The 17,206-nt window shown below is 38.4% G+C and overlaps 1 protein-coding gene across 3 annotated transcripts; it reads right to left on the bottom strand.

Annotated features, from left to right (window-relative positions):
• Positions 1 to 314: 314 nt before the first annotated feature.
• Positions 315 to 15,355, bottom strand: mafga (v-maf avian musculoaponeurotic fibrosarcoma oncogene homolog Ga). Of its 3 annotated transcripts, none has more exons than XM_084418809.1 (3): positions 15,195 to 15,355; positions 2,907 to 2,980; positions 315 to 841 (listed from the first exon to the last, which is right to left on the bottom strand). In XM_084418809.1, exons 2-3 carry the CDS (start codon positions 2,940 to 2,942, stop codon positions 434 to 436), a joined length of 444 nt encoding a protein of 147 aa, XP_084274935.1. In that variant the 5' UTR covers positions 2,943 to 2,980; positions 15,195 to 15,355; the 3' UTR covers positions 315 to 433. The 3 variants fall into 3 exon arrangements, with proteins under 3 accessions (XP_084274935.1, XP_084274934.1, XP_084274936.1); XM_084418808.1 differs by lacking the exon at positions 15,195 to 15,355 and adding an exon at positions 14,809 to 15,112; XM_084418810.1 differs by lacking the exon at positions 15,195 to 15,355 and adding an exon at positions 5,765 to 5,779.
• Positions 15,356 to 17,206: the final 1,851 nt, after the last annotated feature.

Here is a 17,206-nt window from a genome sequence, read left to right as displayed (position 1 = left end):
GCGTGAATCTGATTACTGAAATGTTGATAATCAATGTTGGGTAACACTTTATTTTACAGTGTCCTTGTTACTACATGTACTTACCATAGTAATAACAGTAAATTATGTAGACAACTAACCCTCAACCAAACCCCAATACTACCCTAACCCTATAGTAAGTACATGTAGTTAATTAATATTACTCAGTACTTAAATGTATAAATACAGTGTGACACTGACACCTTAAAATAAAGTGTAACCAAATGTTGTTCATTAACAACAAGGTTTGCAATTGACGGATTAATCTCTAAAATAGAAATAATAAGTCCTTTATCTTTTTCTGAGAGATTCGGTCTACACTTTTATGGTCGTCGAGAAGATTTCTGAATAGATTTGAGCATGAGTAAACCTGTGCCTGATGGATCCCCTTCCAGAACGGCTCCGGGTCAGTGCATTAAGACCGTGCTTGTGTTTTGGACTTGACGATGGTGATGACGCTGGTGGTGGCCACTTTCGTGACGGGACCCCTGTGGGCCACAGTCCTGGCGAAGCTCTGGAGAGCCTCATATTTGGAGCGCAGCAGCTCCAGCTCAGCTTTAATGCTGGCGTTCTCCGAGACCAGCTTCTCCACCTCGTGCTGGAGCTCGATCTTCTGCTTCTCCAGCTCCTCCTTCTGCGTCACACGCTTCACGCGACAGCTGGCGGCGTAGCCTCGGTTTTTCAGCGTGCGTCGACGCTGTTTCAACTGCAGGATTTCATCTTTGGTCAGGCCGCGCAAGTGCTGGTTCAGCTCTCGCACAGACATGGACACCAGTTCATCATCCGTGAGACTCGTGCCATTCTCACCTGGCTCTCGCTTCACCTGCAGATCAAGTCAAGTCACCTTCATTTATACAGCGCTTTTAACTATATAGATGGATTCAAAGCAGCTTTACAGTGATAATGAGTAATTACAGTAACAGAGATTGCAAAGCTAGTAGTCACTTATAGTCAGTATAATGTCTGTTGGAGCATCACAATAAAGAGTTTGCAGATATTAAGTCTAATAATACTCTAACTTTGCAACTACATGTCAGCTAACTCTCATTAGAGCATTAGTAGAGTGTCTGCTTAATATCTGCTAACTCTTTATTGTGATGCTCCTCAACAGACATTATACTGACTATAAGTAACTTTGCAAGTACGTCAACTTATTGTAACCCTAACCATACCAGTCTACTAATACTCTACTAATACTCTAATGAGAGTTAGTAGACATGTAGGTGCAATGTTACTTATAGTCAACTGAATGTGTTAAAGGGATTATCAAAATAAAGTGAAACTGAATTATATGAAGGGATGGGAAAGCCACTGCTCCGCCATGTTTTCAGAGATGGCTTGCTGTAACGGTCTCGGTCTTAAACCTTGACAAAATAGGGTATATTGAAGCAAAGTCTCGTATTAATTTCCCCAAGGTCTGGGGTCCCTTCCTCCAACATTTACATGACAGCAGAATTCAAAGATTTGAACACATCGATTACTATGATTTTTGTGCTGATTTCGATCCCCCTCTTTACGTGATTTATCTTTCTCCTTTGTACTTTATTTAGGCACTTATGTCATTTGTTATGTTGTCTGGCTTTTTTCCTTCTTCTTTTTTTAGGGGGAGGGTGGGGGATATGGTTGTTTATGTTTGTTAACTTTTGTTGTTCTTATAAAACCAATAAAAACAATATTGAGAGATAAAATCCCATAGATAAATCTCAAAAAACCTAGTGGCGAATTAGACTTCCGGGTTTTGACGTCATACATGAACTAACAATGAACAATTGACGATGTTAAATGCATCATTTTTTAACACATTTTTAAAACATTTGAATTTGTTAACCAACATGCACTAATGTGGACAATGAATACAAGTTTTTATTAACTAATATTAACAAAGATTTATAATAAATGCTGTAAAAAATATTACATATTAAATATTATATTGCTTTGTTTCCGGTTACTAAAAGAAAATATGATTAAATTGTGATTTATTATGTGATTTAATACTTCTCTTCTGCTGTCTTAAAGGGATAGTTCACTTTGAAATTAATTTTTGATATGTTTTAGCTTACCTCAAGGGCATCCAAGATGTAGGTGTCTTTGTTTCCGCAGTAGTTTCAATTTTGATATTTTTAGGTCAAACCGTTCTTGTCTGTCAGTCATATAATGCAGGTCTATGGTCACTGGCTCAAAACACAAGCACAGAGTCCAAATTAAAACAATTCCCCATCGTCCAAATTAAACAATTCCCCATCGTAAGTACACATTGATGGCCTAAGACACGAAACGAGCGGTTTGTGTGAGAAAACGAACAGTATTTATATCGTTGTTATCTCTTGAACACAGCACACGTCCAAATGATCTGACGGCGCGGGCGGGTATAGATATATACATAGATGTCCCCTTGGCTACTGCAGTTCATTGGAACGAGATGTCGCCTTCGCTACTGCAGTTCATTGGAACGAAACCGTAGCCAAGGCGACATCTAGTGTATATATCTACATGTATACCCGCCCGCGCCGTCAGATCATTTGGATGTGTGCTGTTTTCAAGAGATAACAACGATATAAATACTGTTTGTTTTCTCACACAAACCGCTCGTTTCGTGTCTTAGGCCATCAATGTGTACTTATGATGGGGAATTGTTTTAATTTGGACTCTGTGCTTGTGTTTTGAGACAGTGACCATCGACCTGCATTATATGACTGACAGACAAGAACGGTTTGACCTAAAAATATAAAAATTGAAACTACTGTGGAAACAAAGACACCTACATCTTGGATGCCCTTGAGGTAAGCTAAAACATATCAAAAATTTATTTCAAAGTGAACTATCCCTTTAAGCTTTGAATTGTGATTTGGAGACACTTGCGTTTGAAACATCATCTGATCATACAGTACCTTGAGTGCTTTGTTTCCCTTGTTTGTAGTAGTCATACCACGAGAGCCGCTCTCCACTGCCCCGCTCGACAGGTCTGAGAAAACAACAGAGATACGGTCACACACACACACACTTCTCAGATCATCAAGCTCACAACTGTGTTCAAAAGTTCATCGAAATACATGCAGTGAATTGCTATGTTAATCTAGAATATGTTCATTTCAAACAAAGTTTGAAACAAAAAACAAGTGTTCTACTTTAGTGTGTTCTATTTTATCATTCGCTAAGTGAAAAAAAAGCTTAAACAGTAATTGTAACACTGTAAAAAATTATCGTAATTTTAACGGTAAAAGACTGTAAAAATGCTACAGTGAAAAACTGTTAATTGGTTAACAGAAAGTTTCCGTACTATATACGGTAAATAACTGTGATAGATCTAACAGTACATTTAATGTAATTTTACTGTAACATACCGTTAAATTTACAGTTTTTGAAAGTGAAAAAACAACTCATTGTATCATTTACAGTGAAAAACCGTAAATTGACATTCCCACAATTCCCTGTGACACTTCACATTTGATGTATTTTTGTTGAAATAACTATGTTTGTTTCTTCATAGTTTTCTTCGTTTTTTCTAATCAGTTATGTACATTAGGGGTTTATGTTACATTTAATGTTGTTAAATTAATGTTTATTGCATTTTTAAAATTTCATGTGTTACCATGATGGTGTTTAATGTTTGTGTGAATGACACTGTGCAGCTTCTATATATATTAGTATTAACTCTCTTGTGGAAGAACTGCTTATGTTGAGCTTTGATTGATCATGTGACTCTCATCACTGCTGTGATTGGTGGTTATCAGTGTAAAAAACAGATATTAATACTTCAATAGGATGGTAAATTAACATTATATCATATTACCGAAATCCAATGTTAAATATACAGTTATTTTCCGTAAAAACAACGGGAAGAAAGACCATTTTTACAGTATTTTTCCGTTTTTTAACAGGAATTTTCTGGCGCCCCAGCTGCCAGAAAATTACCGTTTTTTTACGGGTTTTTTTTTTACAACAAGCCACACTATCATTCATGTCAAATCACTAACCCTAAGTATGAGCAACATTAGCGTTGGGTATGATATGACCAAATCTTATATCATGATAGGAGTCATTTTATTTCACGATAAAGATTTAGTTATTTTTGCTTTAAATAAGGTTTTAAAATCATTTTTTATATATTTTTGATTCTCGTCAATAATTTTAATATCACAAAAAACAAATACTTGCATGACCATGGCGTAACAGTACCACATAAAACAGAACGGCAAGAAATAATGTGGGCCTGAACTGTGATAATATGTAACGTTTCCGTTGCTTGCCTTGAATAGCAGTACTACACTGCAAAAAATGCTTTTCTTACTTAGTATGTTTGTCTTATTTCCAGTCCAAATATCAAACATTTCTTAAATCAAGATGCATTGACTCAAGTAGTAAAATGACATAAGATATTAAGTCTTGTTTTCTGGGGAAATTAATCAAAATTAAGTGAGTTTTTGCTGCCAATGGGGTAAGAAAAACAATCTTGTTTCTGTTTAAATTAAGATTATTTTTCTAACCCCATTGGCAGATCATTTTGCTTTTTTAAGCATCAACTCACTTAATTTTGATTAATTCCTCCTGAAAACAGGACTTAATATCCTATGTCATTTTACGCATCTTGATTTAAGAATTTTTTGATATTTGGACTGGAAACAAGACAAAAATATCAAGTAAGAAAAAAATTTTTTGCAGTGAAAAGAGAAGAAATCACTAATCCTGTTGCTTTGGGTGGACGATATACCTTGTAGACACAATAAACCAGTAGAAATGTGTTAAATGGTAGACATTTTTGATGATAGTCTCCATCGCAGTTACACTCACATGATGTTGTGCTGTGCCATCATGAAAATCAACAGCCCCCCCTTGAATGGGGATCCGAAAACTTGGTCTATAAATCAAAGATGCTTGCATGTAATCATATGAAACTCGGTACACATATAGATCTCATCGGGCCGAACAACTTTCGTTGTCAATATACCCAAAATAGACATGATACAAATTTTTTTTTTCATTAGTTTAATAATTAGATTAATAAATATATAAAAAAGACCTTGAGATTAAAAACTGTCCTTATGCAAAAGATAACTTCGCACTCATTTTAAAGTGACCTATCCATGACATGAAATTCATCTAAATTTAAATGATCTCATGGATAAATGTGGCGTATTCAGATGACTTTGATGTGGTTCTTTTGCATTTATCGTGTTTTAAATTCATATTGCCCGTCGTGCGCAGATACCCTAAAGTCACCGGGGTGGCGGTGCCACCGACTTGGGCCCGTCATCGCTGCTCGCAGCTATATTTTAACATTTATTTTACACAGACAAGTACAAGTCGACAAGCAATCCAAAAATTGGAGTCAGTAAACAGGCAAAAGACAATTCTCAATTCAAACAATCTCAGCCTGCAGGAACCAATGAGACATCATTCCCACACACACACACACACACACACACACACACACACACGCGCTCCCAAAACAACTCAGAAATAAAACAAAACAGAGACAAAACTCTGGGATTGTAACAGGCAAGGCACAGCAATAGAAAGCGGTTACTGCAAACAACCAAAAGTGTATCAGAAGCACCAAACTGCTGCCATCTGGGAAGATAACAACTAAAAGCAACAACACACACTGAACTGAAGCACCAAGAATTTACTCATTGTGAATTAAATTCTTCTGTGGGGATGAAACTGAAGCAGATGTGTCACAGTGGGGATGTTGTCACATGGGCAGAGACATGCTTTTCTCTCTACACACACACACACACACACACACCTTCTGCAGGGCCCAGTTTTATGGCGGGTCTGTCAGAGAGTTGGAGAACGGGGTGGTGTGGCGCAATGGATAAGACACATGCCTTTGGTGTGAGAGACCCGGGTTCGAATCCACTGTGAGACACCAATGTGTCCCTGAGCAAGACACTTAACCCCTAGTTGCTCCAGAGGCGTGCGACCTCTGACATATATAGCAATTGTAAGTCGCTTTGGATAAAAGCGTCAGCTAAATGAATAAATGTAAATGTAAACTGTGGAGAAAGGTGTGCTACATTTGATAAAATCTTGATGGACTTGCACAATCAAATGTCCTACACCATCAGTGAAGGATGCAAGGACAACTGACAGACTCCTCTTAGAGAGTAAGAAGACCTCAAGTACCCGGGAAGAACACGACTTCTCATTGGTCCACAGGCAGTTTCTGCCCATCTTGAGACTAATAATCCCTAAGGTTTAGGACCCGGACCACCATAACAATACCGTAGGACCTTTTGGATGTAGGTTACAGCAGTGTTAGCTGAAACAAAGACAGATCACAATGATCCATCCAAATACATTCATAACTATTTTTGAAAACCTTCACATCACATCCATTTCCACATCCAGACCTTAAAACTGATGTAAACTAAAACACATTCATTTCAGAGAAATAAGTATTCTCAGTGATCGCTATTTGTATTACATCTTGCCATGAACCCATCTGGTTTAAACTATACTTTGCTAAGATAGAAACAGATGTATGTGAGGAAATATCATATATTGTGTTAAAAAAAAAAAAACAGTTCCAGTCTCTGTTTTAATTTTTTATTTATTTTAATCTGTTTTTGCTTTAGCTTTTTATCAGATGATAAGGCATCCTGAGAACATCCTATTGCCGTTTACAGTCATTGTCAGGGACTACTTTTCCAGCAGAAGGATGACATTTATTGGTTTAACTTAAAAAAAGTAGCACATTAATACATATATTTTGCCTTTAATACATGGTATATGCATTGTGTTAACCGTAACCGCTCCATGTCGTGCCAAACAACTCTCTTTAGCTGTTCTAAATTAAGTTCAGGGTAGTTCAGGCGGGAACCGGCAAGGTAAAACTTTAATCACAAAACATAAACAACAAAATAAAAAGGAAAGCGGCAGCCCCTCATGGACGACTAAAACAAAACAACAACATAAAGTCCAGGCCTGGTCCTTCTCTCTCCTTCACTGTCGTCACTCCTCCTTTTATCCTTCCGGAGCTCCTCCGTAATGGTGTGTTCACACCAAAAGCAGTACTCGCTCTAGATTACTCGTGGGATGTTTCTTGTTTCTCGTGTCACTCGCGCCAATAAAAACATTGCTCGATTAGGAGTGTCACACTCATCAACAACAACAACATTTCTTTCTACCATTTTTTGTCATCAACCATGTTGGAGATAGTTAGGCTACTCTTGCTGCCCTGTACATGTTGTGCAATTCTGAAACGCAGAGGTGTCTGGGTTCACAACACCGTCCAGAGGCGCACACACACACTCACACACACAAAAATCAGTAAATTTCACTGTATAATCCAGGAACTGCGCCTGGATGACAGCCGTTTCCAGCGCTACTGGAGGATGACCAGAGCCCAGTGCACGGACTTATCAAAAAGCTGTTAACTGATTGGCTTGCGCAACAACGTGTCATGCGCATTTTACGCTCAATTTGAAATTTTTCAACAAGACACGATTGAGGCGAATATCGAGCGTTTGCGGCAACCGTGTCGCCCAATTCCCGTCTTTGCAGTGACTTTGTATGTAATCTACTCGCGCAAATATTTAAATTTGTGCATGGTGTGAACACAGCATAAGACACAATGCGCAAGTGTCATTAGCACTCGTGCCACCAGTCTCGCTCCGTCCCCACGGCTCTCGGCCCCGTCCTGCAAGACACACACAGCTTCAAAGGGTTTATCGCTTTAATCTACCACCCAAAACAGCATATCTTAACCCATTTTGCGCTTGACATGGCTTTCGATAGTTTCTGCTCGGAGGAGGCACCGCTGAGAACAGAGACCACAAGACAGACGGGAGAAAAGTTGTTATCTGACCATATTGTTTGCCAAGCAACATTATTTTTAATTTGCTGCGGATGTGTTGTTAGTAGATTACCCAAACCTGATGATATTCTGCTTGTTTGCGACCCTATGCTAATTAGCACTGCTCTTTGTAGATTGTGTCAGTCATAATGGAAATGAGCTGTATTCTTTAATTTGCGCATTATCAGTAGATTAGCTGCAGAACTTTCCACTCCCATCAGCGCTTTTATTGGTCTTGCACTAATTTGCCCGTTTAGTAAATCTAGCCCTTAAGGCCAGGGAATATTCCTTAACAGAATAGCTTCTGGATACCGAGTAGCAACACACATGATCGTCAATAAATACTGACAACCGGATTTAGTGCGGACACAGACAATCCACAAGAACACGTTCAAACGGTTCACCTACTGCAGGTATAGGACAGAGAGGAGCAGGCGGCCGGAGCTGGTTAGGTTTTCCACCCACCTGACAGATATGGCCTGTTTTACAATACTACGAGACATCAGTTTTTAACCCTAACCAAAATAGATGTTGGAGCACCCGGTTATAAGTTTTGGTTATCCCAATGTGTCCAGACCAAAAATGGTCATGGGCAAGACTCAACACATGTTGTCAGAATTCCAAGGACACCACAACTGACCTATCGGTAAGCCCCTCCCCTCGAATGCAGATGAGCCAATGGCAGTTGAGAATCAGCTGCACAGGTACTGGAACGCGGACATCTTTAGGTTTTAGTGCCATAGAGAAACATTGGAAGAACCAAAGCTCTCATCGGTTTGATGGTGTTTATGTTACAAAAATGGTAAAACTATGTGCCTGAGGTACTTGTTACACTGATTCCATGTATCCTGAGAGGATGGGCAATGGAATTAATTTTATTCCATTTCCTAAACCCAAACAAGAGAAAATGAACTATAGAACCATGACCTGTCGCAGAATTTGGAAGGTTGAAGTATGCTTTGTGCTTTAATCACTTGTATTTTATGTATCTAATAAACTTTATTTCTTTATCATTCCTGGTATTCATTTAGTAGTTTGAGTCTCCAGGCTCACGGTGCCCTAGACACCAATATTTTAACAATTCATAAGATTTTGGTGTGAAGATAAAGGTTAGGATTAGGATTTTTTCCCCCTGTAGTATTACAGCACCCTGTGTTTATTAGCACAGTTTGTTGTTTGCTTTAGGAATATCAGTATAGAATGCTTGAACCTGAATGAAAACACTGAGTTAAGGCATTAACAAGAGGGCAGGTGAATACATGAAGAGAAACAGAAATGAGGAGAAATAAAAGAACAAATAGAGCAAGGGAACATGGGGGGGGGGGGTGGTTAGAGGAAACAGCCTTGTGAAAAATGCATCCTCAGCACATTTGGGCTAGCTTGCAAAATGAAGGGTAAAAAACCCTGATCTCAGCAAGGACCCCAACCAAGGCACCAATTAGGAAGTTGTGTAGCTGAACTTAAATGACTAGAGCGTTCATTTCCAACCTTCAAACCTTGGCAGCATTCATAAATTTAGAGGATGCAATCATGCAATGATACATAAATTACAGTATGCATACATATGATAAATGCTGAGCTAACAAAAGCGCTGTGGCCTTGTGTCCCTGTGTCATGTGTTAATGATTGCTTTCCTTTACCGAGGCCTCAGGGATTAGTCCACAGATGGATGCCATTGGGCCGACTATGCTAAAGAAACACCGACCTGCCCCATTTACCTGTCCTCTACAGCACAATGTGACCCATCAATAAAATAAAACACTGAAGATACACACAGCTCTCTGGAATACCTGATTTTTTGTGAAGTATTTCTTTATAACAAGCGTAAAACCACTTAACCACTCTCTCATATCACTCCATGATAGCTTCTCACATAATAAATAAAGGAGCATGAAACATTCATCTGTGTTGAAATAAGCACATTAATAAATAATAAAGTCATTATTTGATTATTGCTGCTTTGAAACAATCTGTATGGTAAAAAGTGCTATATGAATAAAGGTGACTTGACATTATACTAATGTAATTGAGTATTTAACAATAATAATAATAATAATAATAATAATAATAAATTATATTATAATACAATATGTAATAATAAAAGAGTATTAATAGAATAGTTATTATAACAATAATAATTAGTATTATCATGATTATTATTATTTTATTTTACAGAGCAACAGTGAAATCACAATGCTAGCATTTATGGTTGTCCTAATTTCTTTGCTTTCAAACGTTAAACCATTGAGCTTTTATTTTGGTGGGAAATACCGTAGGAAGACCTTAAAGGGTCATGAACCCCCAAAACACATTTTTTGAGATGTGAACAAATATGTACAGGCTGCATATTACTGAAAACACTAAAAGCACTCATAAATTGTATTAATAAGTGGGAATTGGTTATTTTTCAGAGAAATTTCGTTCTTCCGGGTTGAAAAGCAAAGTCGAAGTAACGTAAAACTAAATGTGAGGTAAATGAAGCGTGCCTTCGATGTGTGTGACTGGCTGTGGGCACGATTCTACGTCAGCTGGGTTTGAGCCGTTCTAAGCATTTATTCATGAGAAAGAGCTCGTTCAATCCAATCACTGGATTTATCTGACCTTGGTGACGTGAGACAGCTAGCGGACAGTCGGTTTAGCCAGTCTGTCTGCTTCCTGACCTGAGCCCCAGTTAGTCAATGTTAACTTGAAGACTATGTGCCATATTACTAGAGAAAAAAATAAAATAAATATTCACCAAAAATGAACCCTGTATTATTTTGCGGACACCACTTAGATAGCCAGCCATTGAGTGAGGACAGTCTACTAACTATCTCATCACTCCTGCGAACAGGAAGGGGACCAGAGCAAATTACAGTGCCTGACATCGTACTTGCGAGTTCACACACCTCTTTAACATTAATTTCGGTGATCTCCGACTGGCGGAGACGAACATCAAATCTGCTTTGATGTCAGGCGCTCTGGCTCCCGGCAAACATGTGACTATGGTGGCTGGTAATAGAATCGCCAATAACTAGGACACATTAAACAGGATTCTCAGTGGGTGTTTCACTGAGTGGGGAGAACCTATTTAATGGAAGAGCGGTGTTTTGTCCCGCGACTACAGCGTCTCACGGTCACCCAAGTTGCCCTGCTGCACGGGCTCTACATCCGGAACCGAACAATGTACAGAGTTCACTAAGCTAGTCGCATCCAAAGCAATATCTAAAGCCCTTACACTCTTACTATCCTCGATTAAAGTTTGGATGCGTGTCTCTAGTTCTGAAATCTTCTCCGTCAGCCTGTCTATCTCCCTGCATTTATCACATGTGTAGCCCTCACCGCTGACAGAGAATGCTATACTATACATGTGGCAGGCAGTGCAAGTGACAATAACAGTCTCCTGTGGCTCACCGTGTTTGTTTACTGACCCGACTCACCACAGTTGTTTGATGGACTCGTAAAAGTCCATCAAAAGCCCATCAGCGCGCGAAAAAAAAAAAATGGTAAGCACAGATGGCAGGTTAACAGGTTAGCGAAATGCTAACACATATGCTGATTTAGATTAAAGCTAGCGATGTCAGATTAATGTGACAGACAATATAGATATATTGTGATGATTAAGTTATATTAAGAAATATAAACAGCAAGGAAAGATAGAAAAAAAGAGATTAAAAACAAAGCTAGGTTATATGGAGCAATCAGCAACAAACCCAATCCACTCAGGAAGACAGGAAATCGATGTGCAGCAGAAGAAAGGAAATCATTGAGGTTTGGAATGATATGAGTGTAAGTAAATGATGACAGAATGATAATTTTTGGGTAAAGTAAGCCTTTAAACTCCATTAGCCCATCCCTAGTGCTGCCCATGATACAGAGCACAGCTAGAGAGAAGTACAGTAAACGATCATAATGGAAATAGACATTTAGTGAAAGCCATCATCAGGTTTCAGGATACTAATGTACATGCAAGTCATTTTCTAACCTGCTGACCTCTCAGAAACCCTGATGCCCCTTAATGAAGACTGCCACTGGCTTAGCAACCCTGCATTTCATTTCATGCATGATCAGCACCTCTCTCTCTGATCTGCCTCATCAAGTGCAACCAGAAAAGATAAAAAGAAGAGGAAACGAGTAGTTTTATGCAGATCTAATCATCTCTCCCTTCACCAGAGTCAAGTCAATTATCAAACAAGCTCCGTGTGTCGAGCACCATTTAACTGCAAATTAAAAATCAGACCGGGCCGATGGCTAGGGTTGTGTTTCTTCAAGACGGGCATCAATTTATGCACAGAGGGCAGGGAAGCCATAAACTAGCGGCTATTCAGAGCGTGAAAAGGAGATGCAAATTATTCTGAAGTTTCAGCGCCATTAACAGTCAATAACCCAACGGAAGCACTGTTGATAGATAGACAGTGATAGAGGAGTGGGGCTGGCCAAAAACATCTCGAGAAGTGTTCTCTTAAAGTCAACCCTGCTTACATTGCAGGAAAAAAGCCTCATTAGTCAGCTGTAAACACACCGGACCCCAACTTTTGTGAAGAGATTGAATTTGAGAGCTCAATGAAAGGTAGATTCATTATTGACATTTGGAGACACCCTCAAACACTGTAAAAAAAGATTAGAGTCTCTTTCTAATGCTGTATTGATTTTGCAGGGCCGCACACACGGGTAAGGCTTGGAATGCAAAAAAAGCTTTTATAAACTATAAGATAACATTTCTTTCCTGAGTTAAAATACAGGGTAAATCTGGAAAATATTAAATGGCAGGGCCAAAAACCTGAGTTCAAATCAAATGTACTAGAACAGTGTTAGAAAAAAAAAGAAAGAACAGGACACGAGATGTTTCATACAAGTGAAATTACGAGACTTTAATGAACAAGTCTGAATGACCTGTTGACCAGCTAAAAGAGGTCATCTGAGAAAAAGCACTGATGATCTGACATGCATGTTGAAGTTTAGCGACGTCCATTGTAAAATGTTGTTTGGTTCCATTAACAGTTCTTGAACACCTGATTTTTCCTCGATGAAAGTAGGCCTACATGGTACGTGGGGAAAAGAAAAATAATAGTTAAGGAACTGAAAATTAGAATATAGGAACCAAAATGGTTAAATTACTTAAGATTTCCAGTCTTATTCCAGACTAGTTAAAATTAGAATACAATATATGGCAGAAATAATGAAAGTTATTTGTCTTTAAACCCAATTGTTTGTTAAATTCGAGCTCTTCGATGCAGGCTTATTCTGCATTAATTCTACTATACATTAACATCTTTGAATAAAACATTCTTGCACAGTGTTACGTCTCAAAGAAAGAAAGAAAGAAAAACACATAGCAACAGCAAGAGAAAGACAACTGCGGTAAAAATAAAAAAAGACGCTCTCACTTACACTGAGTTTCATCAGACACCCCTCCCAACACCCCCCAAAAACCCTATTGATCTCTCCTGGAGTCCCGAGCGCTGCATTCAGGAGGACCGAGGGACTGTTGTTTCTGCAGAGACCGCATTAGAAACGCAAGATTTCAGGAGCACCTCCTCCACTCATTAAACACTTTCTTTAGGTTGCATCAACTCCTGTCCCAGCAAACCTTCTGCCGATGAATGGTGGATCATTTTGACCAGAAATACCAGTCACAGACAAAGGGAAAGCTGGAATGATAGCCCATAGTACATCTTTCAAATGAATCTACACCCCTGCTGCTTGATGTCAAGGCGCTCATCTGTTCAGGTGTCATTACATACAGCTAGATGGGGTTTATGACACAAAAGGGCGTGCTTATTAATGCCAGGCAGATTCAGGCTTGCCCAAAGTCATTGCTGATTAGGTCAAAAGTCTCATTACACAAATTTGTCCAAATACATGAATGTGCACCACACAAAACAACACCTCATTTAAAATCCTCTGAAACCGGGATCATTTTTTTGTTGTTCCGTCTTCCAAGCTGAAATTTCAATATCTTCATATTTGTGTTATAGCTGTTGAGTAAACGAGTGCGCACAATAAAATCACAATGGCATTTGGATAAAAGGTTGAACTGTGTTCTCAAGACATGTTCATATCATTAGCAGGTCAGGGCAACTAAACTTGTAAAATGTTTTAAATTACAACATTTGTTGACTATTTCTGATATTACAGTTTATATTTGACTTTTTACAGTTGAATGCAGGTTCAATTGTTACAGCTTAGGCTACATCATATAGTGTGACAATATATGCCATATTATTGGGCATGCTGCTAATGTGTTTAATGATTTTTTTTGTTTGTTTTTGATGTGTTTTTTTTTTTTTTGTAGCAATACAAAACTCCACAAAATATAATGCCAGATTAGAGCTGTGTTCAAATGTTTATCTCCTATACTGCAAAAAAAATAATAATAATTCACACACATTACATGCATATTCCCTAAATGAATGTGCAATATTTAAAAAGCTTTTAGGCTTTACAGTCTCTAACCATCAGCTCAATACAGATGCTTAATTGCAATAAGGAGTGCTGGAGATGCTCAGATACATGTTTTATGCGTATCATATTATAACAGCAAGCAAATTCAGAAAAGCAACCTTAGATAGGCTAATTATTAGGATAATTATCAAAAATGTATAATTTAAAACGGAAATCACTTGTGACAGAATTTAAACTCTGCAAAACACACAAGCATTCAAACAGGTATTTTTTTAAAGGTCTCTGAAAAACGCTCAGCAGCGTTTATATTAATCGAAATGATTCGATATTCCCACTAACAATCATGTTTTTGAGAGTCATACTGTAAAGCACAAGACCATCACGCAAATTTGGAATATAGATTCGGCAAATGATTCCTGAGCTGAGAAAAATTCATAAACCGAGCAGCATTATGATGAATCAGCATCTACGTTCTGATTAAATCTTCTTTCCCTCCGATATTTACCTAGATCTGAAAAACTGCATTATAAAAGAACAAATTCCCCAAATCAGAAATCAATATATCTGAATACAGCATCATTGCATATTGATAAACACGCGCGCCTTACCTGGTGCTGAAACACACAGCGCCCTTATGATGAAACAGCAGCTTTGTGCTGGTGTGTGTGTGTGTGTGTGTGTGTGTGTGTGTAATCCACACATTTCTGCACATCCCCCTAGCTGTCACTATAATACCTCTAATTCACAGCAACACACGCAGGGAATCCCCATAGACTTGCGCGCCTCTGATTCCAATCACGCTTATTAAACATGTTTACGACACAAAGCGGCTCGTTTGCAGCTGTGAATCAACAAAAATGCACGTGCGCGTATATAGAGCTGCTTTAGGTATATATGCTATTGATATAATATGACAGTAAGTGGAGGCGTGCATGCACACTCAGCACAACAACACTCTCACACATTTCATGAAACAATAATCGAGTCGACTCACCTGAACAACAGAAGCCTTTCTCTATGCGCGTGTGGAGTGAGTCCAGAATCCAAAGTGTGTTTGAGTGAAATCAGACGTGTAAATGTGTTATTGTTGCTCGGATTCTCTTTCTCTTGTACCGAAATCATCAGACGTCATATGATGTTTGATCACGTGGCTTCATTCATGTAGGCTCTACGACACCGCTCATTTAAAGGAGCAGTCTTCAATACAATTTTAATCATTAAAATGATACATGTTTGTTTTTAAATAATTCCCCATTTATGATATATGGAGGGTGCTTCTAAGTAACATCTCAACATACCAAAACCCTGCATGAATGAGTGGTCAATATGTTAGATATTTTACATTAGGTGGAAAAGTGCATCCATTTTTGGGGGGTTTATTCCTGAGAGATGAGAGATGTTTTAATATTTTGTTTTATAATTTATACAAAAATGTAGTGCCACGCCACTGTTAAGTGACAAAAAAGAATTACAATCAGTGTTTGTTAAAAATGACAATTCAAATAAGCTTCCAAATTGCAAACCACCTCAGTTCAATTGGTTAAACAAAAAAGAAGAGAAAAGAAATTCGGGTAAGCACATTAAAAAAAAAAAAAAAAAAAAAAATCAAAGGTTTTGAAAGAGTGTGTCTTTTTAAAGAGTACATTTTCTCAGTCCATTTCAACACAAACTCAAACATTTCTAATGACAGAACAGTATAATCTAGTTTGTGCAATTCTACACAGACACACACACACACACACACACACACACACACACACACACAGTTTCTTCAGATCAAGCAGGACTCTTAAATTGAAAGTATCTAGTAGTTCTGGTAGTTTGCTGCTGCTGGCTTCACATCTTCACCCAGAGAACCCAGAACCACTCCATGCGCTGGCAAAAAGTGATGCGAGCACACTGAGCAGAGTTGCCTCCATAAAATTCAGAAGAAAGAGAAAAAACCTTTAGACCAGTTCAGTCTGCTGGGGAAGATGCTTAATTTGGATCTTTGATAGGGAATATACACACGTTGAGTTGGTAGTTCACTGAAAAAATAAATAAAACTGCCACCATTTACCATTCCAAACCTTTAACCATCTGTTCTTTTGCGTACGGAACACAAAAGAAGATATTCTGTAAAAAATGACACAGAAGAAAGAAATGCATACAGGTTTGGAACAAATTGTGAGAAAATTATAATGGAATTAAAATTTTTGGGTGAACTATCCCTGTCGTGGAAATCCTCAATAAGAATACAACCTACTTAATCTGATTTCTTCAACACAGAAACTTCAAACATCTTCCAGTTGTTAATATAATAAAATAATATAGGCTACTACAGTACCTCAAGGTAATTTCCTGAATACTTACTATACAATACAATATTTCCCTGTATATTACAATATATTTATTCACTCTGTCAACTCACCTAACATTCCTTGACAGTTTTCAGCATCCCTCCACTCACTCTTGGCTTGTTCTTCCACAGCCTGGAATACGGGGGGAGTACTTTGGGTTCGGGCCGAATACCGAGCCCGGAGCCCTCTCCTCGGACAGCACGCCAAATATGCATTTATTCTATCTGACTTATTTGTAAGTGTGAACTCGTGAAATCTCAATTCTCCAGCGGCAGCCATCTTTGGTGTAAACGAATTCAACCCAAGCGCTCTTTGGTGACGTTGATGATTACGTTACTGTTGATCATCTGTCCATCATCGTATAAAGCCCGCCCTGACAATTTGATTGGTCCGAACAGCTTTTGTTCAAGCATAATGGCTCCACAACGGATCAAGTCCAGACCGAACTTCCTGACCTAAAAATGTTGTGGGCGGAGCTAAATGGCTCCATGTTGTGGGCGGATGCTGGCTGGCATCCAGGCTACCGGTGATGCTGAGAGTGGCCAAAACTCTCAGCATCATGTATTTTCTGATGTCAGGTTCGCATCTTTTCTCTTTATTCCAGAGCATTTGATGTTTTGTATTTATTATTTTTGAACTGATTATGAAATTCTCATGATACATTTAC

This window comes from Rutilus rutilus, assembly GCF_951802725.1.
Source record: "Rutilus rutilus genome assembly, chromosome: 1".
Taxonomy (NCBI): Eukaryota; Metazoa; Chordata; class Actinopteri; order Cypriniformes; family Leuciscidae; genus Rutilus; species Rutilus rutilus.
This window is presented reverse-complemented; position numbering and strand designations above follow the sequence as displayed.